This window comes from Anomaloglossus baeobatrachus, chromosome 9, assembly GCF_048569485.1.
Source record: "Anomaloglossus baeobatrachus isolate aAnoBae1 chromosome 9, aAnoBae1.hap1, whole genome shotgun sequence".
In the NCBI taxonomy this organism is placed as follows: domain Eukaryota; kingdom Metazoa; phylum Chordata; class Amphibia; order Anura; family Aromobatidae; genus Anomaloglossus; species Anomaloglossus baeobatrachus.
The window spans coordinates 29,263,526-29,288,346 of record NC_134361.1 but is presented as its reverse complement, the minus strand read 5'-3'; the positions used below and the strand labels follow the sequence as shown (position 1 = coordinate 29,288,346).

The following is a 24,821-nucleotide window of genomic DNA, read 5'->3' as shown; positions in this document are numbered from 1 at the left end:
AGTGTTCTGAAACTTATGGGGACACGTAAACTCAAAATACGGAACCCAAATAACAATAAAAGTTACAGAGTTGAGTTTACCGTGCTGTGTGGTGGTAACCATGTACCATTACTGGGAGTAAAAGCAGTTGAGGCAGTGGACTTGATAAAAGTACAGTCTCAGAACATTATGTCTGAGGATTTCCCAGGGTTATACAAAATACCAAACTAAACACAGAGCACAATTTGGACTTTCAAAAAATAAAAATGGAGTATGCTGATTTATTTGAAGGTGATGGGTGTTTTGAAGCTAAATACTGGCTAGAAATTGATAAGACCATGCAACCTACCAGATTACCTACAAGAAGAGTGCCTGTAGCTTTAATGCAACTGTCCTGCCATGGAGGCCTCTGATGTCACGGTGGTGGCTTTGAGCGGTGATGCGGCCATACCTTCCGTGAGCGACAGGCTTTTTGTAATGGGGAGTAAAAATAGGGAGAAAGAAAAATAAAATAAAGAGTTTGTGACGCCAGTTGGGATGTTCGGCTGTGGTAGGGTCAGCCACTGCTGGTGGGCCCCAGGAGTTAGGTGGTGAAGCGCAGTGCCAGAGGGTTGTCCTCTTACCCCCCCCAACTAAAGCTTGGTCCTGGAGGATGTGTTGAGGTAGGGATGATGCAGCAGGGAGTAAATAAACCAGAGACAAGACAGGGATCTTTTACCTTTTACTGAAGTGTGCCGCCCCGGCGCAGACCGGGATGCTTGAATCCGGGATGGTCGTGGCTCGAGGGGTCCGGACCTGGGCTCGGCACTCACTCCGATCCTTAAAAAGGGATTATTTACAGGGGAGAAGTTCGTGACGCCACCTGCGGGTTGCAGTAATGGGAGTACCGCCGCTGCTGGAAGGAGTACTGGGGCAGATGGTGTGGAGCAGCAAGGTATCCGTCCCTCCGCAGGTAGGAAAGGCCCTGGCCCCTGGGGTATTTGGTGGGATGTTTGGGAGCGCAGGGTGCAGGGGAACCAGGATACTCACAGTGGGTAATCTGTGCATCACAGTCTCTACGGGGGAGCCAGTCCAGGTGTCCAATCCCACCGGTGTCACTGGATAATTCAAAGCTGCCTCCATGCACAAGTTAGTTCTCTGTGTGACCCCTTGGCGTGAAGCTGTTGGGGCCCCGCTCACTATATTTGTAGTGTAGCTGTGCTCTTGATGGCTGGCAATTGGGAGTTTAGTGGGCCGCGTTACTGGAAAGTCCTATCCCCTGCAGTGTGCTGTCGCCTTCAATCTCTGAGCTCCTAGGGAAGTTCATAAAGAGATTCTCCCTACCAGGTTAATTATCAGGATGGATGAAGCTGCACCTGACCTAGGGTCCTGTAGCCCGTCGTGCTTGGTACCAGTCAGTTCTTTTGGCTTTCTGATACCGATAGTCCTCCTAGAATATGTCCGTCACACCCTTACAATGTCACTGCCACCGGTCCCCGACTCCTCTGGTCCCAGACCACCGTCTGCGACCCAACCTTGGTCTAGCTCCCCGGGAGCTACAACTCCCAGCTCCTCACTCTTTGAGGGCTTTCACTCATCTCCTTGACTCCCCTGAACTGACTGGAACTTCCCTCCCACCAGTCTGCCTGACCCCTAGATGGGTGGCCTTAATCCGCTTATCCAACCCACTGGTGTGACTGACAGGTCATGATGTGAGGTGTGGTGGAATTTGTACTGATGTTAGTGACACTGGCTTCTTAAGCACCTGGAACCAGGGAGGGTAGATCCTGAACCATTGGTAAGGGTTTCAGTGCCCTGTGGCACCCTGATATACTCAGGGGCGCCACAGAAGCTCTGCATAACAGTCCTGGACACTCTTTACAGCCTTCACAATGATGGTATTTTTCTCTTCCCCGATGGGAGTTTGGCTTCTCTGTTGTGTGGTGATAGTGTACTCTTCCTGCCACTATTTCCCTAACTGGGAATAGGTATCTTGGCATCCTTGGATTTCCAAGACAAGAACAATCTGGACTTTTGATCCCTCCTGGTGAGCAGGTGACTGGAATCCTGTAGGAAAACTTTCTATTTCTTCTAGAATTTTCCTGACTCACACGTGCCACTGTGCTCCCAGGCAAATGTCACTACCCCTTATAAAACGGCTGCAGTCTCTCAGTTTTGTCACTGACCTTGAAGTTACTGATGACCTAGGGACTGATAACCTGACAAGTGTAGCTGGCCCCACCAGAGGTTTCTAGAAATCACCTCAGGACAGGACCTTTCCTCAGTACACTCCTCATTTCACCTCACACATCGATCAACTGCTACTGACTGAGATGTACCTCACAACTAAGCTCCTCTCCTTTCTCCTTTTAGGGCTCATCACTCAAGAGTTAGTTTTCTCTCAAGTGAATAACCCCAGTAAGGGAGTGTGGGCAAATGTATGTTTTGTTATGAGCAGCAGAGAAAACCAAACTAAGGCTTACAATACATGTTATACTGATGGCAATATACATGTAGTTATCTGTGGCGGTTAGGCACAGGGCGCCACACAACCACTGAAAGTAGAGCTACAAGATTTACAGAGGCATGATAGCACCAGTCCAGAAGAGCACAGATTGGATCAGCAGTTTGGTCATAGTGCAGAAACCATCAGGCAAGTTAAGAATATGCATTGATCCGAAGCCACTCAACGAGGCGCTGAAAAGAAATCATTACCCAATGCCGACATTAGATGATGTTCTCTTAGATCTATTAAAGGCTAAAATATTTTCTGTATATGAAGTCAAAAATGGATTCTGTCATGTGGAACTGACTGAAGAATGAAGCTTATTGACAACATTTTCTTTGCCATTTGGACGCTATACTGTAAATGGGTGAGAATGCCCATGGAAATAAAACCAGCTCCGGAGGTGTTCCAGCAGAAATTGAGGCAGACTTTGGAAGGACTTCCTGGGGTAAAAACAATAGCAGTTGATATCCTCATGGTGGGAGAAGGTGAAGATATGGAATATGTAATCAAGGATAATGATCAGAAGACACTGGGATGCAGATGAAAACTGTCGGCTACTGTTTGGCCTGCAATGTGTATCGCAGTGCAGGGACCTAATTAGTCTCCGTGCTGCAATGCATTTCAACTGGATGTGCGCCATGGGACTGCAGCTCCCCTGCACCCCCGGGCCCAGGAGCATTCACAATCCCTGAAAACACAATTGTTCTGCTCTCTTTCTGAGATTCAAAGCTTCATTTCACTGATAAGGAAAAACAGCTCTGAGACACAAACTTCTGCTCCATGAATACAAGAGGCACGTTCATACAAGTTTTATTTTAAACCAAAGAAACAACATCTCCTTCAACGTTTTATTTTATTGCAAATAATGAAGAAAGATAAAAGCAAATGCACAGAAGAGGCCTTTCATCTAGCAAAGCCTGAAGTTTTCACATTATTCTCCGAATTAGTGAGACATTTGTAAACAGCTGTAAACGGCTTCCAAAAAACTTCCAGAAACATCTGTTTCATGCACGGATTTTGTATTTTTAATTGCCTTTGAAGGAATTCTAGGGATAAAATATTAAAGAGGTTTTCTGATGAAGAAAGCTTCTGTGCACATGTCCTATTAGGACAGGAGGTCCTCTATACGCCAGAATCTCTCCGACCCTTGCAGACCAAAGCAGTCCTTGTATTACATACATTTCCATTTATCTGAATAGGCGCCATTTGAAATTACATCCAAGTGTGATCAACTAATTGCCCCAGAAGGTGAAAGGGGTTTATAGGATAAAATTGCCCCTTTAGATTTGTCCATCAACGTGTGATTAGTTCAGGTCCAGTTTAGCAAAAATATTCCTACGAAACAGGTCCAGTGGCACCATAAGTAGTCTTTGGCTGTCAGATCAAAGCAGAATGAACTTTCTCCTACCTGCCGGCATCTCCGGGGCCTCTTTTGATTTGTACACCCCATGCAATGTCCTTCATGTATCACGCTGAAATGATGATGTCATATCAAGCTTTCTAATCAAAAGAGGCCCCAGAAGGAATCAGGAGGCTCTCAGGGGTCTGGCAGACATGGACTACCCATATGGCCATTGGACCAGGGTCCAGCAAAACCTTTTGCTGAATTCTAGTTATAAGCCCCTACAAGTTGTGTGGTCTGTGATGTGGCCGACCCAGTTCACTTCAGGTACGTGGATTGTTCCTTCCATTACTATTATAATATACAAAAATCAAAAAATATATTAAAGCAAAGAAGCAAATCCATCATCAGTGGAGAAGAAACACCGAATAAAGTGACGTTAGCAGGACATCTTGACGGCGAGGCCCAGGAGTGTCATGAGGATGATGAGGCAGATGATGCGGATGATTTCCATTGGATGGAGCTCGTTGTGGGTACACACTGTAAAACAAAGACAGAATTAGTCAAAACTAATGAGTAATGGTTGAGCTCTTTTACAAAAATGTATGCAAAAGCAAGCAATGGTGGACGCTGAACAACCAATCAGATTAGACACTGTAGATAATTGATTGGTTGCTCAAACTGAATGACTACCTTTTACCTCAACCATAGGTCCTTTTTTTTCTTATACCGGTTTTCAAATCCCCTTCAGAAAGTTTTACATTTTGCAATTTTCCAGCCACCACTAGAGGGAGCTCAGGAGCGCACTGCATACAGTGTTATTACTGAGTGCAATGTATAAATTGTATGCAGGAATATGTTTTCCATTTAATGTAACAATTAATTGCTATTTTCGTTTCTATTTCAAAATTATAAACTATTACTATTGTAAACTCGGGTTATACTGAGGGTTTTCGCTATTATTGCACGGTCCATGTCGCAGAGAAGGTAGTAATTTCATCCATAAGTAAATAGCCTGTGGACAAAGCCTGATGACTTAATGTGAACAGTCACCAACCGCCAAAATCTAGACAGATGGAATACATCCCAAATTGGGGTGCATAGCAAGGTGGAGGTCAACCACCGACCAATTGGTTGACCTCCACCTTGCTATGCACCCCAATTTGGGATATATTCCATCTGTCTAGATTTTGGCGGTTGGTGGCTGTTCACATTAAGTCATCAGGCTTTGTCCACAGGCTATTTACTTCATGCAGCATTTGCTTGGACCTGTCCCGCCCACAGCCATGACTCAGTCATGGGTCATGGGTACGGGATTGAAATAGACCAGGTGAGTGCTGCTAAGAGCAGTTCTACCATTCATATGTGAGGCCGTATGGCACATTTTATAAAAATATTTTAGTGTAGGACTGCCTCAAATGAGATTTGCTGTGACGTGGCGAGGCAGCTCAAGAAAAATCTCAAAATCTTTATAATAAGTACAGTTTGGAATGTTTAGTGCTGAAGTGCACATTTGGTGCTGGCTTTTTGTTTTTAGTTTTAACTTAAATTAGTTTTCTGGAGTTTCTGGAGCTTAAAGGGATTGTGCAGGACTTTAACATTGATGGTCTAGCCTTAGGATAGTGATCATGGTCTGATTGGTGGGGATGCGACATCTGGCACTCCCGTCGATCACCTGTTCCCAGTGCAAGTGGCAGCCGGAATTGCTCAGTAGCGCGGAGTTGCAATAATTCACTGAGTATTAATGTGGAGTAATTCTATCAACCGATAGCTCACAGATTTGACATAAAAACTCATAAAAATATCTTTATTATTAAATTTTTAAAAAGACCAATTAATGATACCAAGAAGGAATTGGGGAAAATAGGGGGGGGGGGAAATGGAGGATCTACACAACTAGGAAAAATTCCCAATTTACACCTGTAAACCTGTAAATTTATTTTCAGTGCAGTAAAGACACAATTTGGTTCCTATAAGCCCCTATAACAGCACGGAATGACCAGCTACATTATGCTGTGCGCACACTGAGGATTGTTACATGTACTTTGCTGCCATCTACTGGTCAATGTAAGCGTATGAAAGGCAGGCGTCCATTCTCCTCACAACAAGCTGCCATGGCAACGGCTGGGTGGGGTCTCCACCTCAGAGCTGACACTCCAGAAAACTAGGAAGAAGCTCCAGAATCTCTATCCCAGTCCATGCTGAGGGGACATCTTTTCCGTCAAATCATCACAAAGGAGTAAAGCTTCATACAGCCAGGAGAGATAAAGCTGAAAACGTGCTCTCCTCCATACTGGTTTTCTATGCGCTTCCAGCCAGAACCAGTGTAACGTGACTTCTATGCCACAAACTCTGTCTGCCCTATTCCCTGCAATAGGGAATGGTAGCGCCAAAACCACGAGTAGCTCCATACCACTAGTGTGTCGCCACGGGGAGCCTAACGTGAAGCTCCCTCCATCAGCAAAGCATTAACTGGACTGTCCATTATATTACCTACTAGCTGCAGTGCCCGGGCATTGCCCGGGATAGTAACTGTCTCTCTCCCAGTCTCTGTCTGTATATCGCTGTCTGTCTGTCTCTCTGTCTGTCTCTTTCCTTGTCTGTCTGTGTCTATGTCTCTGTCTGACTATTTCTATCTCTGTCTGTATTTGTATCAGTCTATCTGTCTCCATTTCTGTGTCTGTCTGTCTCTCTCTATCTCTGTGTCTGTCTCTGTGTGTGTCTGTCTGTCTATTTCCCCGTCTGTCTCTTTTCCGTCTGTCTTCGTCTGTCTCTTTCCAGGTCTGTCTCTTTCCAGGTCTATCTCTTTGCCCGTCTGTCTCTTTGCCCGTCTGTCTCTTTGCCAGTCTGTCTCTTTCCAGGGCTGTCTCTTTCCCCGTCTGTCTCTTTCCCCATCTGTCTCTTTCCAGGGCTGTCTCTTTCCCCGTCTGTCTGTCTGTCTTTTTCTGTCTCTCTATCCATCTCTCCACTGACATCATATAACCTCACGCATAAGCTTCAACTAACAGTTTATTTTGTTCCTATAGCAACCACTGACTATTGCTATTAATAACCTATAGCTCCCAACTCCATTCAGTTTAATGGCGGCAGGATTTTAGAGACTAACTGTAAAGCACAGGGTTACATTTTTCGGTCAAAACATAGTCTATGACACTCCCTAGGTCACATGAGGTGTCTATGCAAAATTTCGTGATTGTAAATGCGACGGTGCGGATTCCTTTAGCGGACATACACACACATACACACATACATACACTCAGCTTTATATATTAGACTACAGCAAGTGAGGAGAACTGTATCCAGCCACCCTGAGAGGCCCAAACTGAGGAGAACTGTATTCAGCCACCCTGAGAGGCCCACACTGAGAACTGTTCTCCAGGCACCTTGAGAGGCCCCAAACTGAAGAAAACTGTACTCCAGCCACCCTGAGAAGACCAAACTGAGGAGAACTGTGTTCCAATCACCCTGAGAGGCCCAAACTGAGGAGAACTGTATCCAGCCACCCTGAGAGGCCCAACCTGAGGAGAACTGTATCCAGCCACCCTGAGAGGCCCAAACTGAGAACTGTACTCCAGCCGCCCTGAGAAGCCCAAACTGAGGAGAACTGTACTCCAGCCACCCCGAGAGGCGCCAAATTTAGGAAAACTTTGCTCCAGTCACCCTGAGAGGCCCAAACTGAGGAGAACTGTGCTCTAGCCGCCCTGTGAAGCCCATACTAAGGATAACTGTACTTCAGCTGTCCTGAGAGACCTAAACTTACTTGTTGCATAAGGAAAAGACACCTACTTTTATACCAAAATTCTAAGTGTATTCTATACAGTTAACTGCTTCCACTTTACCTTTAAGAAACAGACTGTATACTATTATTCACTTCAGTAAAATGTTATGTTTAGAAGTCCACCCATATGTCTGGCTGCTTGTAATTGCACAAACATCACAGGTGCTCCAACATCTGCACCCAGACACTTCCACCAGAGGAGCGCCCCCGGAGGGTCCTATACCATCTCCGTAAGTGCCACCTCCCGCTATTGCCAATTGTTGTCAACAAGAGGAAAGTGTTTAGGGGTCCAACAATCCACGTCAACTACCGTGACAGTACATTTGCTGCCAGAAGAACTACATATTCCAGATGGCCCCTCTGCAACATCTGGCGCCTCCCCCGTAGGTCACTGCATATCTGTTCCCTATTTAAATCAATAGGAAGCAGAAATGCAGTACCCAGCTGTGCCCACTATTCCTTAGATGGAGCTATGCTGTGCAGCTCCCCTACTGTTATAAACTACAAGTCATAAAATACCTTCAGGTGATGGTCTCGGAGTGACCTCCAGTCTGGTCCCAGCTCCGGTTTCAGTCTTTCCCCCAGACTTTATATGACAGCAGAACATTCCCGAATCATTCTCCATCAGCTTGCTGAGAGTGATTGCAGTCTTCCCCTCATAGGTCGATACTTCTGAGCTGTCTGGTGTTTGGACAGAATCTGGGAAGGAGATGTTTACCCTTCGCTGGTAACACGGGTTATACTGAAGGTTCTCGGTACTATTGCATCCTATGGTCCATGTCACAGAGTAGGCAGAAAATTCAGATGTAAATGAGCAAGTGATGGTCACCGAATCTCCATCCTCTGCTGTCACCATCTCTGGTTGTGTCACCACCACTCCTAGGCCAGGTCCTGTAGAGGAATAAAGATGACCATACACATTAGATAGAAGTAGGTTGATGGTTGGACAACCTTTGATTGACTGGTGAATGATCAGATCTCCACACAGCTAAACACAGACCATTACAATTGCAGTCGGATTTCAGACACATCCAACTTCTTTCCATGTTACACTGTGACATTTCTCTGCTAAAACCTCATTGTTAAATTTCGCCCAATGATGTCAGAGATAAAATGACTCTTTTTCTTCAACTTTAATCAAGCCATGTGCCAGATGACTTTTGGCTGAACAACATCTGGGAGATTTATAGCTGCAATATTTCCCAGAGGAGCATTGCAGCTATAAGTCTCCTCACTGACATGTCAGATTGGTGTGTCAGTCTCCGCAAGAAGAAATATTTCCCCTTAGACCCCGTCTTAGCTTCTCATACAGCCAGATAAGATCTCATAACTTGCACTCACAAGGGGCAATCACCCCAAAATATGGTGTCTGCAAATTTAGGTTCTGATCTGGCATAAATCCTAAGTCATATGACAAGACTCATTAAAGGGTCACTTTTGACTTTTACGATTGCTACTTCCAACAGGTGGCACTAAAGTTTGTCTCTTTCCTCTTTGAGGTTCCCTAATAAAGTCAGTCTTGTTCCTCTTTTGATCAAAGCTCTTTAACCTCTGTGGATACCTTGATTTGGCTACAGATAATTAAGATGGATTGTGGACACCTTTGGAGTGTACACCCAAATCAAAGGGTGAGCCTGCAGGCCCCCTTATGCAAAAATACATCAGTTGGCTGTCTGGATCTGCTAATTTTCATGTAATGTGTATGGGTGCCTTTAGTCTCATGGATTTAGGCACCTTAAGGTGAGCAATTCAGATCTGTAGCATATATGAAAACTGCACTAAAGGCTGTGATGACTCGAAAAAATGAGTTAAATACCTTGTAAATATCTCTGAGCTCCCCAGATTCTGTCTCTCTTTTCTATTTTGTGCTGCGCTACTTCAATGCAGCTATATTTAAATTTGTTGTTTTTGAAGCGCAGTTTAAGAAATCTCTACTTATTGTTTCTTCACAGTCTGCTCGGTGGGCGTGCAGATTAGGACATTATTTTTACTGATGTGTCAGTCTACCACTAGGTGGCGCTGACACTCAGGCAGGAAAAACTAATCTGAGTGTAATACTACGGAAGCCAACCAGAGGTCGCCAAACTAAACGTCAGAGTAGTGAAACAGAAATGGGTCAATGCCAGGATGTCACGTCTAGAAACATCAAAACTAATCACAGTCAAGAACAGAGCTGAGGTCGGATACCGGGAAACAAACTACACAGGAGAGACACCGAGGAGAACAGAAGACCGGGTAACTAGGGAAACACAGAGGTAAGACTGGGTAGGACAGATAGAGGACGGAACAAGCAGGGAAAGCGGAGGTCAGGCAGGGCTGGAGGAACGGAGGTCAGGCAGTGGAGGCGGGGCGGACGTCAGACAGGGCCGAAGAGATAGAGCTTGAGCAGTTCAGGGGTCAGGACAAAGCAAGGAAATGGAGAAGAGTACTTCTCACAGGAGGAGCATGACGCCAAGCCAGAAATATCACTGACGGCATCCCGGAGGCAGCAGAGAGCATTCAAAGTGGCGTGACCCCAGAAACGAGATCACGCCGAACAGACCCCTCTCCAGAGACCCACATCATGGAACAGATATCTGTACCAGTACTGCAGCGGCAGAGCCATGCAGGATTCATGACAATCTGTCTTCCATTGTCCATCTGTTACGTTATTTTGTCCATAAATGTAGGCTTTAAAATATGTTTTTCGGTATTTAGGGCTTAATGCATCATTAGAAATAATCATATTTAGAGATAAGGACATTAGGGCTAAGGTGCAAGACTCACACAGATGGAAAGAACGTAATACTGACGTAATACTGAAGTCACACAGACCGACCTGCTACTTTGAAGAAGCCTCTGTGTGAGGAGCGGAGGGACTAGAGAGGTGAATGATAAGATGAGTATAAGTATTTATTTTAACCTTTTACATATATTTACAATGCTCTTGAGGTTTGTAGGGAGTGAGACATTAAATTCGTCAAGAATAACTTCTTTGCTTATTGAATTACCCTGGAAAATCCATGTAAACAGATGAATATGAATTTTGACTGATCCGTTCATCTTTCGTATTGATACGTAAAATCATAAAATGGATGTACTTAATTTTTCCCATGACTTTATTAGTCACACCTTTAAGGGGTCATGTAGAATTGTAAAAAATATAATACTGCAGCTCAGCATAAAGGGAACCTGTTAGGTCCAATCATGCTACTAACCAGCCGATAGAGGGTTAATCTGCAGCTTAAAAGAATTATGAAAGTTCCCGGCCGCTGGACTGAAAACGTGACACCAGTATGCTGCCCCCCACAGCTCCCGCAATACAATATACAGTTAGGTCCAGAAATATTTGGACAGTGACACAAGTTTTGTTATTTTAGCTGTTTACAAAAACATGTTCAGAAATACAATTATATATATATATGGGCTGAAAGTGCACACTCCCAGCTGCAATATGAGAGTTTTCACATCCAAATCGGAGAAAGGGTTTAGGAATCATAGGTCTGTAATGCATAGCCTCCTCTTTTTCAAGGGACCAAAAGTAATTAGACAAGGGACTCTAAGGGCTGCAATTAACTCTGAAAGCGTCTCCCTCGTTAACCTGTAATCAAAGAAGTAGTTAAAAGGTCTGGGGTTGATTACAGGTGTGTGGTTTTGCATTTGGAAGCTGTTGCTGTGACCAGACAACATGCGGTCTAAGGAACTCTCAATTGAGGTGGAGCAGAACATCCTGAGGCTGACAAAAAAGAAAAAATCCATCAGAGAGATAGCAGACATGCTTGGAGTAGCAAAATCAACAGTCGGGTACATTCTGAGAAAAAAGGAATTGACTGGTGAGCTTGGGAACTCAAAAAGGCCTGGGCGTCCACGGATGACAACAGTGGTGGATGATCGCCGCATACTTTCTTTGGTGAAGAAGAACCCATTCACAACATCAACTGAAGTCCAGAACACTCTCAGTGAAGTAGGTGTATCTGTCTCTAAGTCAACAGTAAAGAGAAGACTCCATGAAAGTAAATACAAAGGGTTCACATCTAGATGCAAACCATTCATCAATTCCAAAAATAGACAGGCCAGAGTTATATTTGCTGAAAAACACCTCATGAAGCCAGCTCAGTTCTGGAAAAGTATTCTATGGACAGATGAGACCAAGATCAACCTGTACCAGAATGATGGGAAGAAAAAAGTTTGGAGAAGAAAGGGAACGGCACATGATCCAAGGCACACCACATCCTCTGTAAAACATGGTGGAGGCAACGTGATGGCATGGGCATGCATGGCTTTCAATGGCACTGGGTCACTTGTGTTTATTGATGACATAACAGCAGACAAGAGTAGCCGGATGAATTCTGAAGTGTACCGGGATATACTTTCAGCCCAGATTCAGCCAAATGCCGCAAAGTTGATCGGACGGCGCTTCATAGTACAGATGGACAATGACCCCAAGCATACAGCCAAAGCTACCCAGGAGTTCATGAGTGCAAAAAAGGGGAACATTCTGCAATGGCCATGTCAATCACCAGATCTTAACCCAATTGAGCATGCATTTCACTTGCTCAAATCCAGACTTAAGACGGAAAGACCCACAAACAAGCAAGACCTGAAGGCTGCGGCTGTAAAGGCCTGGCAAAGCATTAAGAAGGAGGAAACCCAGCGTTTGGTGATGTCCATGGGTTCCAGACTTAAGGCAGTGATTGCCTCCAAAGGATTCGCAACAAAATATTGAAAATAAAAAATTTTTTTTTGGGTTTGGTTTATTTGTCCAATTACTTTTGACCTCCTAAAATGTGGAGTGTTTGTAAAGAAATGTGTACAATTCCTACAATTTTTATCAGATATTTTTGTTCAAACCTTCAAATTAAACGTTACAATCTGCACTTGAATTCTGTTGTAGAGGTTTCATTTCAAATCCAATGTGGTGGCATGCAGAGCCCAACTCGCGAAAATTGTGTCACTGTCCAAATATTTCTGGACCTAACTGTAATGTCTCCACAGCTCACTACATACATTATGTCCTCAAAGCTCCATGTATATATAGTTTGATGGCCCCTACAGCTTCCTGTATAAATTATAATGGCCCCACAGCTCCCTATATACATTATAATGTCCTCATAGCTTCCTATATACATTATGATGACCCCACGGCTCCCCATATATATTTTGATGGACCCACAACTCCCTATATACATTATGATTGCCCCACAGCTCCTATATACAATATGATGACTCCTTGCATGTCTTGTTCAGTCACTTCTAGCAGGAGGTTGAATAATTGGGTGTAAAAAATTGTTACAAGTTAAATAATAGTAGAAAAGTGAAGCGCACTTACCGATAGTTGCTGTGCAAGAGGTGGGTATTTTATTCACATGTGCAGGTTAACATGCTGTAGGCAAGGCGGGGAGGGAGTGAGACGGGACAGCACGTCAGACGACGGCTGTTTCGCACCCTATACTGGTGCTTCGACGGGTCAGACCCGTCGAAACACCAGTATAGGGTGCGAAACGGCCGTCGTCTGACATGCTGTCCTGTCTCACTCCCTCCCCGCCTTGCCTACAGCATGTTAACCTGCACATATGAATAAAATACCCACCTCTTGCACAGCAACTATCGCTGAGTGCTCTTCACTTTTCTACTATTATTTATCGTGGATTCTGTTGCTCTTTCATGAATAAGCACCTCATAGCTGTGAAGAATTTTTTCTAGTGATTCTGTTGCCATAAGGTTGCTGCGAATAACCAGCGGTAAAACGCTGTGTATGTATAAGGACTGAAATCTAAGCATCTCTACACATAGAGTAGTGCCCTGCCCTTCTTGCCTTTACTGGATTGTTACAAGTTATTTATAGTGTTATTTATAGTGTTGATTAAAATGTGTGGTAGAATAATAAGTGGCAATGGATGGGTAGTGTAAAAGAGAAAAAAATACCACGTCCAAGAATGTGGGAGTAGAAGCATCACCACGGACACCAGCCATCCGGGCAGAATTACTAACAAACTTTAGTGTAAATGGGGAGGACACGGGGGATGTTATGTCTGGCCACAAAGTAAGAGGGATACCTTTTGGACCATTTTTAATTTTGGAAAACATGAAAAGTCTTCCAGTGTTTTGTTAGTAAATAGGCTGTTGGTTACTACCAGACACCATGTCTATGGCGCTTGAAAGGCTTGCATACAGTCCTATAAGACGTCAGTGTGCTACACGTCTTTTCAGGACAATTGGAAAATTTGCAATATTGCAATTGGGGTGAGTTGATTTTTTAAAACTTAAATTAATTGAACTTGGTGAATTCTAGCGCCAACAAATATTGATGTGATTTATCTTTCTCCTTTGTTCTTTAACTTTACATTTTAATTGAAAAAAATAAACTATTTTGTAAGGAGAGCTGGAGAAAAAAAATGGAACACAATAATGTCTAATACGGAATTGGGGGATATTAAGGTACAAAAAAATTGCTCACCTGATGAGGTTGTATGAACACAATAACTATAGTAGCTCAATTATCAGCTGTACCAAGCCCATGATGAATTTTGACAAAAAATAACGGTAATAGAGAAGAGTGGGTTAACTGTCCTGATGATGAAGACCAGAAAAGGAATCTAGAAGTCCGAGGAAAATTTGATTGTCTTTCAAAATCATCCAATTTTTTTCAACAGGAGAACAGGTGGTTTTGTCCTGATGAAGGAATTGGATGATTTTGAAAGACAATGAACTGCATTGAATATTACTCGGTCTTCTAGATTCCTTTTCTGGTCTTCAGCAACAGCGCAGTTAACCCTCTCCTCTCCAGTACTTCTTTTTGTCAAAGATAAACTATTAACACTTCTATTTTGAAGAGAATTCTTACTTTTCCACATTCTTTAACACCTGACGAAAACCTTTGCATAGTACTCTGTCCACATATATTTGTACATAAACATATGTCTATCATATCTATACGGTATATATATATATATATATATATATATATATATATATATATATATATATATATATATATATATTAGCATGCTATTCTGAAATATAATAATACTAGTATAGTGTAATTACAAGTGACAATCATAGTGAAATTAAAGAAAAAGACATAAATAACATTATTGTTTTATAAATGTAATACATGCATTAAATGTTTTCTAAGAGTAGAAACTTTTTTGTAAACTTTCAAAAATTATGGAACATAGTAAATAATATTTGATATCTAATACCCATAATATGAGTTAAAATATTTTCTAACATAATTGGTGTTAAGGATAAAACAATTTTAAAAGAAAAGTCCCACTTTGAGTTTTTTATGTTCTGTCCATAATAATAATTAATACAAATTAGACTACGGTTCACACAAAAGTATAAAAAAAATTGGTCCAATTTTCATCCAGGAAAGCAGGACAAATTTTTTCTCACTTGAAAATATTTGTTCATCTGCATTGCTCTAATAAATAACATTGGTCGGACTGGGATCCGTTTTTTTAATAGATAGTACAAGGACTGAAAATACAGTCAAGTGCACGAGCACTTAAATGTATAAATTAGAACGTCATATACGTATAAAGTATGACAAATATTTTTCTTAACATGCCCATTCTTGATGCTTTAAGAAGTTCAACGTTCTAATTATATATCTTTTGCTTTTTTGTTGTTATTATTATTATAATACTTTACAAACCAAAATTGCTTATAAACAGAGTATTTTTTTCAAAAAATTATTTTCTGTCATCTCAACAAGATATAACATACTGAATTTTTCTTCTTATGATTATTATTTTATGTATTGAAAATGCAACATATTATATTACAAAAATTGACATTTATGTGATTTTTTTTTTGTACTTTGCGTTATCCAACAAATATTAGAATTTTAAGAAAAATGTCATCCTCTTTTCTCATCTTCTCTGTTGTGACTGTGTTTACATTTTAGCAGATTAATTACATTAGTGCCCAAATAAAATCTAATGTAAAATTAAAGGTATAAATAAAACTTGATCTCCACTGAGACACGATCACCCGAGGTTCAGAATAAAGGCATAAAAAGAGATTGTGAGGAAAATTAAACCTTCTTTTTGATATTCTACTTCTTTTGATCTAATGTTTAGATAGAATTTGCATTTATTATTTTACTTTTTTTATATTACAACTTTCTAGAAATTGAAAAAATTAATTTTGTCTTGATTTCGTACATATTATTATAATCAGACAATATATCATTTATACTATATAAAATACATTTAGGCTTAAAAACAGAAATGAATATATATAAAGTTTTCTTGTCTTTTTTACCATTTTCTTATTCTTACTTGGTGATGAACTTTATCACTATATCCAAATCATAAAATATACACAGTCTTTATCTGTATTTTCTTATTTATGTTTTTTTTATGTATTTAGGTAAGAGTGGACATTAAACAGAAAGTAGATATTTATTTTATTTATTTGTAACTCTATGGCAGATCATATTAAGTAAAACGTTTTAACTTTTTTTGCTATTTTTGTTTTTCAAAATTCAAAAGGAGAAGTATTTGGTTCTAAAATCAAACATATTTTTTTCCCCAAATAACATGTTATTCTTATTTTTTTTCTTTTAATCCCTGCTCTAAAGAGAATAATCATTCAGAACTTTATAAATAAGAATAAAGTGGCAGACGCCATAATATTTTTTTCTTACCGATCTGTAGAACAAAACTCAGAAGAGAAAATATGAAGAGTTTCACAGAAAGATCCATTTTGCCATCAGTGTTGAAAAATAAGTATAATAATCAGCGAGTCTTCTCTTCTGCTTTATATTACTTACACATCTCCCGCCCCTTAAATGGAAAATGTGGTTAATGTGTTAATGTAGCCATCCGGCATGTCATATAAAGGTCACGTATCAAGAAAACTGACCAGAAAGCTACAACTTGTTGTTAGATATAGAGCGAGTGAAATAAGTATTGAACACCTCACCTATTTTGTAAATAAATATATTTCTAAAGGTGATATTGAAATTCATTTCTCACCAGATGCCAGTAATAACCCATCCAATCCACACAGGCAAAGAAATCAAACCATAGATGTCCATAAATTTAGTGATGCGTAATAATGAGAAATGAAACAGGAAAAAATGTATTGAACACATGAAGAAATAAAGGTGCAAAAAGCCATGGAAAGTCACGACACCAGCTGAAATCTATCAGTAATTAGAAAGCAATCCTGCCACTTAGTGAAAAGCAATATCTGCTGGTTCAACTGATGTCCTATAAAAAGGTGTCTCATTACCAAGGTGCCACACAAGAAACATCTCGTGATGTTTAAAACCAGTGAGCTGTCTCAAGACCTTCGCAACCTTATTGTTAGAAAACATAATGATGGCATTGTTACAGGAGAATTTCTAAACTCCTAAAATTCCAGTGAGCCCTTTTGCGGTTATAATCCAAAAGTGGAAGAAATACATTATTTCACCATAAACCAGCTACTCACTGCAATATTTCAGACAGAGGAGTGAAAAGAAGTATTAGAAGAGTTGTCCAAGAGCCAAGAACCACCTGTAAAGAGCTAAAGAAAGACCTGAAATCAGCAGGTACAATTGTGTCAAAGAAAACAATAAGTAATCCACTCCTCCTCCATGGCCTGTATACACGCTCACCACGCAAAACTCCATTGCTGAAAAAAATCATTGTCAAAGATGTTTAAAGTTTGCTCAACAACATTTAGACAACCTGTGAAATACTGGGAGAATATAGTCGGGTCAGATGAGACCAAAATTGAACTCTTTTGGAGGCCTTAATAAAAATCATATTCGGGAGCCAAAAGGCAAATCACCCCAAAAAACCACAACAATGAAGATGTGGGAACATCATGGGGTGGGGCTGCTTTTCAGCACACAACACTGGCAAACTTAATTGATGGAACTATGAATGGACAAATGTGTCGAGACATTTTTGTTAAAAATCTGCTACCATCTACCAGCATGATGAAGATGGACCGAGGGTGAACATTTCAGCAAACAATGATTCCGAACACACAGCGTAGAAAACTCTTAATTGGTTTCAAGGAAAGAAAATAAAGCTGTTAAAATGGCCGAGCTGATCACCTAAAATGAACTCAATAAAATATTTATGGAAGGAACTAAAGCCCAAAATTCAAAGGAGGAGCACACAGGACCTGCAGGATTTGAAAAGTGTTTGAGTGGAACAATGGACCAACATCACACCTGAGCAACGCAGGTGATTAGTTTCTCCATACAGGAGGCATCTTGAATAGTTTTGCTGCATTTTTTTGCCAGTAGATGTAGATTTGGTGCAGGAATTTGGTGTATAAATTTCAGCATAAAATCTGCATCTTTTGGCAAATAAAAAAACAACAAACAAAAATGGTTTTGTCTACAAATTTAGTGCAGAAATCTGGTGCACACATTTCAGCACCAAATTTGAATCTCCTGGCAGAAAAATGCACCAATTCAGTGTCAGAACAGTTTTTATGTATTTTTTTGTCAAGGGACGCAGATTTGGTGTTGGAATTTATACACTAAATTCCTGAACCAAATCTGCATCTGGCAAAAAAATAGCATCAATACTGCATCAAAACCGCATTGTCAGGCTGCCAACAGGGGGAGCTGGAGTCCTGCAGGGAAAGACACTACACGGAGCTGAATGAGCAAGGAGGGGAACTCCCAGTGTATGCTAATGCAGTGTCTGCTAGCATCAGCCAGACAGCTGAAGCTGTGGAGCATGCGGGGGTTGGTCAGACGGGTCCGGGTCATACACAGTACGGGCAGCAGGAAGACCAGAGGAACTAGCAATGGAGGAGTCGAGATAAGGCCGAGGTCAGTAAGAGAGGAAACAACTGAGTGGGGAGGTAGAAGAGGGGGGAACAACCAGGGCTATTGTGGGAAGGAAGGAGGTGGGACAGAGGAATGGCAGAACAACTAGGGGACAGAACACAGACAGAGGCTTAGGGCACAGAGAAGGAACGGATCGGGATCACACTTACAGGGACCAGCACTCACAGGCAAAGCAGCACTAAGCTTATAGCCGGTGCTGGTTCACTGGAAATGTCAGCTTTTAAGGCATCCAGGCTCCAGAAGTGAGGCCCAGGAGAAGGCTCTGCCCCCTAGCCATGTGGACGGGGAGGCGAACCATGACACGCATTGTGTTTGATTCAGTTTTTTGCCAGAAGATGCAAATTTGGTGCAGGAATTCGATGTATAAATTTCAGCACCAAATCTGCATCTCTTGTCAAAAAAACATGGTTTTCTGCCAGGAAATGTACGTCCGATTAAACTCAGTTCACCTGAGGTGAAATCACTTAGTTCAATCAATTCTCCTGAGGTGAGTTTACCTGTGGTCACAGGTGGAGTACTTTGGGAACCTCCACCTGTGACCCTAGATACACACATTGATGTCACCGCTCATAGCTGCAGTTCAGTCAGTCTCTGTTCCATAATGTGCCTGTGTGCTGCAACTTCAGTATGTAGCAGAGCTTTTATCATTGTGGAATCTCATGTGGATTATGTCAGACCTGGGTGTTTGGGATTAATAATTGTATTTTATTTCAACTAAAGGATTTTTTGGTGTTTGTTCATTCATTTTCACTTACAGGATTAGTACTGGGAGGGTCTCATAGATGCCTCACATCACTAATCTAAGGCTTAGTGGCACCAGGAACTGTCATTAATCCCTTATATTACCCCGATGGCCACCACACCAGGGCAATCGGTATGAGCAGGGTAAAGTATCAGGATTGTCACATCTAATGGATGCGATCATTCTGGATGGCTGCAGGCTGATATTTTTAGGCTGGGGGGCCTAATAACCATAGTTCTCCTCAGCCTGAGAATACCAGCCCCCAGCTTTTGGCTTATCATGGCTGGGTACCAAAATTGGTGGGGCGCACGCCAATTTTTAAAATGATTTATTTAACTCATTTTTTTAAAAAATGCATAGGGTGCCTCTTATTTTAATACACAGCCAAGATAAGCATATGGCTGGGGCTTCAGCCTGTAGCCGTCTGCTTTATCTGCAATGAGTATGTGGGGGAACCCTATGCCAATTTATTTATTTAAGTATAACTGTCCTGCTCTAATTCCCCCAGCCATTTCTACCACAATTTTATAGAACAATGTTTGGGTCTCCATAGACTTGTATGGGGTTCAGTGTCCGGGCAGGTGTTCGGGTTCAAGTGCGGTCCTGAACTGGATTTTTTTAAAGCCTGACCAGATTCGCCAATTTAGAATATTTGCGGATTCGCCCATTTCTAGTCTTGAAGCTTCATCACCAACAAAGGCTTTTGTACAAAGCATTAAATACATTTTATCTACATCTGGTGAGAAATTCATGTCAATAGCACCTTTAGATATATATTTATTCAGAAAATTGGTGACATTTTCAACACTTATTTCATCTGCTGTATTTAGTTTATTGGACTTTACACAATAGTAGTGTCACCTCTGAAGACCATCATTATTTTTATAAAAATGAATCTACCAGTATATAAAAGGGGTTTTCCATGATTAAAAAATCTGCGCTTTTCCAGAAACAGCACTTTATCTGTCCAAAGGATATGCCGGTTCTGGTGCTGCATCCCCACACACGAACGCTTCCCATGCCTCAGTGGGGGTGCAGTTCTCCTCATCTGTTCGGTGGTCCCAGGCATCCTGTTCCTGCCCCGGCGCTAGCCACATCTCTCTTCCTTCTTCCACGCCCCACACTGGCCTCCTGTGAGTACCCGTAGGGTGCACACGCGGCCATGTCCCCTTTCTTTGATGGCCAGTGTCCTATTGCCTGAAAGTGACCCCTGAGTTCAACGATCACCCTAAAGGTATTTAAGACTGCCTCTTCTTAGGGGAGGCACCTGAGCAACTTTGCCTATCCTTAGTGCATTGCTAGTTCTCAGGCTCATTGTTTCATGTCCTAGTACCAGTGCCTTGTTCAGCTAATCTATGTCTCTTCCAAGAGCCTGCCCTCTGCCCCTACCTCTGTGCTGCTACATCCAAGTTACCACCTCCGTGCTACAATGTACATGTTACCACCTCCGTGCTACCATGTACGTGTTACCACCTCCGTGGTGCCACGTCCGAGTTACCACCTCTGTGCTGCCACGTCCGAGTTACTACCTCCGTGCTGTCATGTCCAAGTTACCACCTCCATGCTGTCACATCTGAGCATACCTGTACCGCAGTACAGAGGCTCTCCAGTTTGTCAGATCCGACTCCCCTTGTCCTGGCTGCCATGCATCTAGGCCTCCTCGGGCTGCGCCTCACAATACCTGTATCGGGGTTAGCTCTAGGTTAGCTCTTCCAAGGGAGTCCGGTGTACGGCCCAGTGGGTCTAATCTCGCATGCTCACCGCCCCTCTGTGAACATAACACAGTAGGACTCTTTTCTCAGCGCACCCATTAAGCTTCATTAATATTTACTGCTTCCCCGTCCCACTCTCTGTGCCAGCACCTGTGATTGGTTTCAGACTGCTATACATGCCCTCCACCCTCCGTGTCGGCATCTGTGATTAGTTACAGACCTGTTTGCTATATGTAACATAAAAAGAAATAAATACTTTAAAAAAATGGTTTGGGCCCCATCATTTTTTGATGATCAGCACTGGTAAAACATGGCTACAGGCTACAACCGCCAGCAGTTTGCTTTACCATGGCTGGTCATCTAAAATAGAGAGTATAACCTAACTAAAAATAACTGTGAGGTGCCCCCCAATTTTGATAACTAGTCAAGGTAAAGCTCACAGGTGGGGCTGGTATTATCAATGTGGGAAAAGCCATGGCTATTGGCCCCTCCCAGTCTAAAGATACTGACCTGCAGTGACCCCAGAATTGTCACATATATTAAATGCGACAATTATGGTGCTTTACTGGCTCATCCCAATTGCCTTGGTGTGGTGGCAATCGAGGTAATATATGGAGTTGATATCAGCTGTGTTTTGTCAAAAATCATAGCTGCCATCAAGCACTCAGTTAACATCAAAGAAATAAACAGAAACATCAAAAAATATTTTATTTGAAATAAAAAAATACACAAAACCTCTTTTACCCTTTTATTAACCCCAAAAACAGTCCTGCAGGTCAGACATAATCCATATGGCGATCTCGGCTCTGCTATATGCAGAAGCTGCAGTGATAGAAAACGCGATCGATCACTGCAACCTCTGGTATACACTGATGGCAATGTGGGACCCAGCTGTGTCTGCCAGCAAACCCGCTGCTGGATATCGGGACACACATCAAAACACTCCGGCAATCCGGTAGTCAGGTCGTCGGAGTTTACACTCGGGGGCTCCCCGCTGTCCTCAGTGAACACAGCTGAACAAGCTGTTAGATTGCTGAACTGTCAGATTGTGGGACATGACTGTACAGCAATCGGGCAATCTGGCAGCAGGTTCAACTGAGTTCATTAAAAGCAGTGGGGAGAAATTTGGTGACTCTTTCTGCAGGATTGCCAGACTGTTGGATTACGGGACAAGGTGCCAAGGCAGTACAGAATCCCACAGTCGGATCACCGCAGTTTATAATTGGGGGCTCTTTGCTGCTCTCAGTGAACTCAGTTTAACCTGAAGCTGGATTGCCAGATTGCAGGACATAGCCGCATAGTAGTTCCGCAACCGCAGCTAGTCAAAATTGGTACATGGAAACCTGGCTGTGAACTCCGGTAACCTGAGTGATGTCACCCCTTCTCACAGCCAGGTCCTCCACTGCTGTCAGTGTGTCCCAGGAGCTACAGTGAGCGGTTGCATTTTCCATCACTGCAGCCTCGGGATGTAGCAGAGCTGGGATCATTGTGGAACATGGGACCTGCAGGGGTGTTCTAGGGTTTAATAAAGGGGTGAAAGAGGGGCATGTATTTTTTATTTCAAATAAAGGATTTTTCAGTGTTTGTGTTCTATTTTTTATACTTACAGGTTAGTGCCTTATAGACCCCCCCATTACTAACCCAGAGTTTGATGGCAGCTGTGATTTTGACGACACATCAGAGTTAACACCAACCCATCTATTACCCTGATTGCAACTGCAACAGGGCAATCGGGTTGAGCCACATAAAGCTTCAAAATTGGTGCACCTTATGGAATTGCCACTTCTGGGTGACTGTGAGCTAGTATTTTAAGGCTGTGAGGGGCCAATATCCATGGCTCTTCTCCCCCTGATAATATCAGCCCCCACCTGCCAGCTTTATCGTGGTTGGTTATCAAAAATGAGGGGACCCCCCATGCCTTGTTTTTAAATTATGGTTTCCCCTCTATTTGTGATAACCAGCCCCAGCAAAGCAGACCGCTGGGGGTTACAGCTTGGAAATGCTGCTTTACCAGCTCTAGTTATCAAACATAAAGCGGGAGCCCATGTCTTTTTTGTTTATTTGTTTGTTTGTTTGTTTGTTTTACAGTGGTGCACTGGCCAATCACAGCCATGCCAATTTGTGACATAGCTGTGATGGGGCTGGAAGTGCCCCCACCGGAAAAGCTATCTGATTGATTGCTCTGTGGACTTTCAACAAGCTTTATTCAGATGACAAATCCAAACAGGAACCTAATGTACAGTTAAAAGTCTATGTTTGGGTCTGAGACCCAAGCGCCCATTGTTTGGCATAAAGCCCAAACTTTACAGTTCAGGTTTGCTCATCCTTACTAGTCATAAATGGCTTAAAGAGCTTGTGCAGGGAATATACCATATTTTTCAGACTTTGAAAATATTTTTTTTTTCCCAAAAATTTTGGGGAAAGTAGGGGGTGCGTCTTATAGTCCGAATGTACCTGGCTCACTGGTGGGGGTGCAGTGGCTGTAGATCGGGGTCACAGGGCTGAAGCAAACACTTGTGCCCGCTATTAAAGAAAATGAATATTCACTGCTCCCCACCATGTGGGCGGGATTATGGGGGGGGATTATGGGGTTTGGGAGCAGTGAATATTTATTTTCTTTAATAGCGGACATACTGATAGCCCCAGCTTACTACAGTGACTTGAAAAATGAATATTCACTCCTCTCCTTGCTCCTTGTTTGTGGGGAGCAGTGAAAATTAATTGTGGATTAGCTGGCTGCTGAAGTCAGCATATAATTAGGGGTGCATGGCAATGACATTATGCGCTGCCCCACTTAAATGCCAAAATCAGTTTCCGGTATCAGGAGAGGACTCCATGCACTGGGGGAGCAGATGTAAGGTGAGTAGAATTGTTTATTTTTTTATGTGTGTGGCATAACGGGAGGCATATATACCAGGATAGGCCCATATTGGTGGACATATATACCAGGATTAGGAACATATACTGTATACCAAGATGGAACCATGATGGGGGACATATATACAAGGATGGGGAACACATATACCAGGATTAGGCACATATATACCAGGAGTAGGGACATATATACCAGCATGGGGATCATATAAACCTGGAAGGGCTTCAGATGCGGGATATTAATACAGAATTGGGGGACATTACCCCCATTACAGTGTCAAAAGCAGATCCCTCCATAACAGTGCATCATGGCTGATATTTGAATAACCACAGATGTAGGGAGCAGATGTACGGTGAGTAGAATTGTTTATTTTTTATGTGTGCAGCGTCAGGGGACATAAATACCAGGATTAGGAACATATATACCAGGGTGAGCCCATGATGGGGGACATATATACCAGGAATGGGAGCATATATACCAGAAGTAGAGACATATATAGCAAGAGTAGGGATATATAAATACCAGGATGGGCCCAGGATGGGGATCATATATACCTGGAAGGGCACAGGATGGGGGCATTAGTTCAGAATTGGGGGACATTACCCCCATCACAGTGTCAGCAGCAGATCCCCCCATAACAGTGCATCATGACCAATTTTTTTTATTCCAATGTACATTAAAGTTACATATATTGAATAGTATGACAGCTGGAAAAGAAAAAGTTACAGCTGACCAGCACAGATTGTGGAAGCCATTTTGGGAGTAAAAAGTAATTATAAAAGGAATCATATCCATTGGAGATGAGAAAATCTCCAAAAATGCATGTCAGGTACATACAGTTGAATCATCAGGAAGACTGAATTTGGACCAAATAAAATCCATCCCGAATGTAAAGGGCCCTGAAAAGATGTTTATGATGCTCTGAGTGCTCTCTAGACCCTATAGCATTAAAAATGGAGGCGAAGGAAGGGGTTAATCATTATAAGGGTCTGTGTGCATTGGGTAGTTGTGTTTCTTGAGCAAAATACGCACCCTCTGGCAGAATTCCGCACCTGCGGCAAAAAAACGCACCCAAAATCTGCATGTGGTTTTACCGCGGCTTGTTACGGTTTTGGT

General features: G+C 42.4%; 1 gene segment (V, D, J or C); it reads right to left on the bottom strand.

Annotated features, from left to right (window-relative positions):
• Positions 1–4,248: 4,248 nt before the first annotated feature.
• On the bottom strand, positions 4,249–16,280 carry LOC142251753 (Ig kappa chain V-IV region S107B-like). The segment is given in 3 exon segments: positions 4,249–4,349; positions 8,107–8,478; positions 16,223–16,280. Coding segments are annotated over 3 exon segments (531 nt in total).
• Between the last annotated feature and the right edge of the window lie 8,541 nt (positions 16,281–24,821).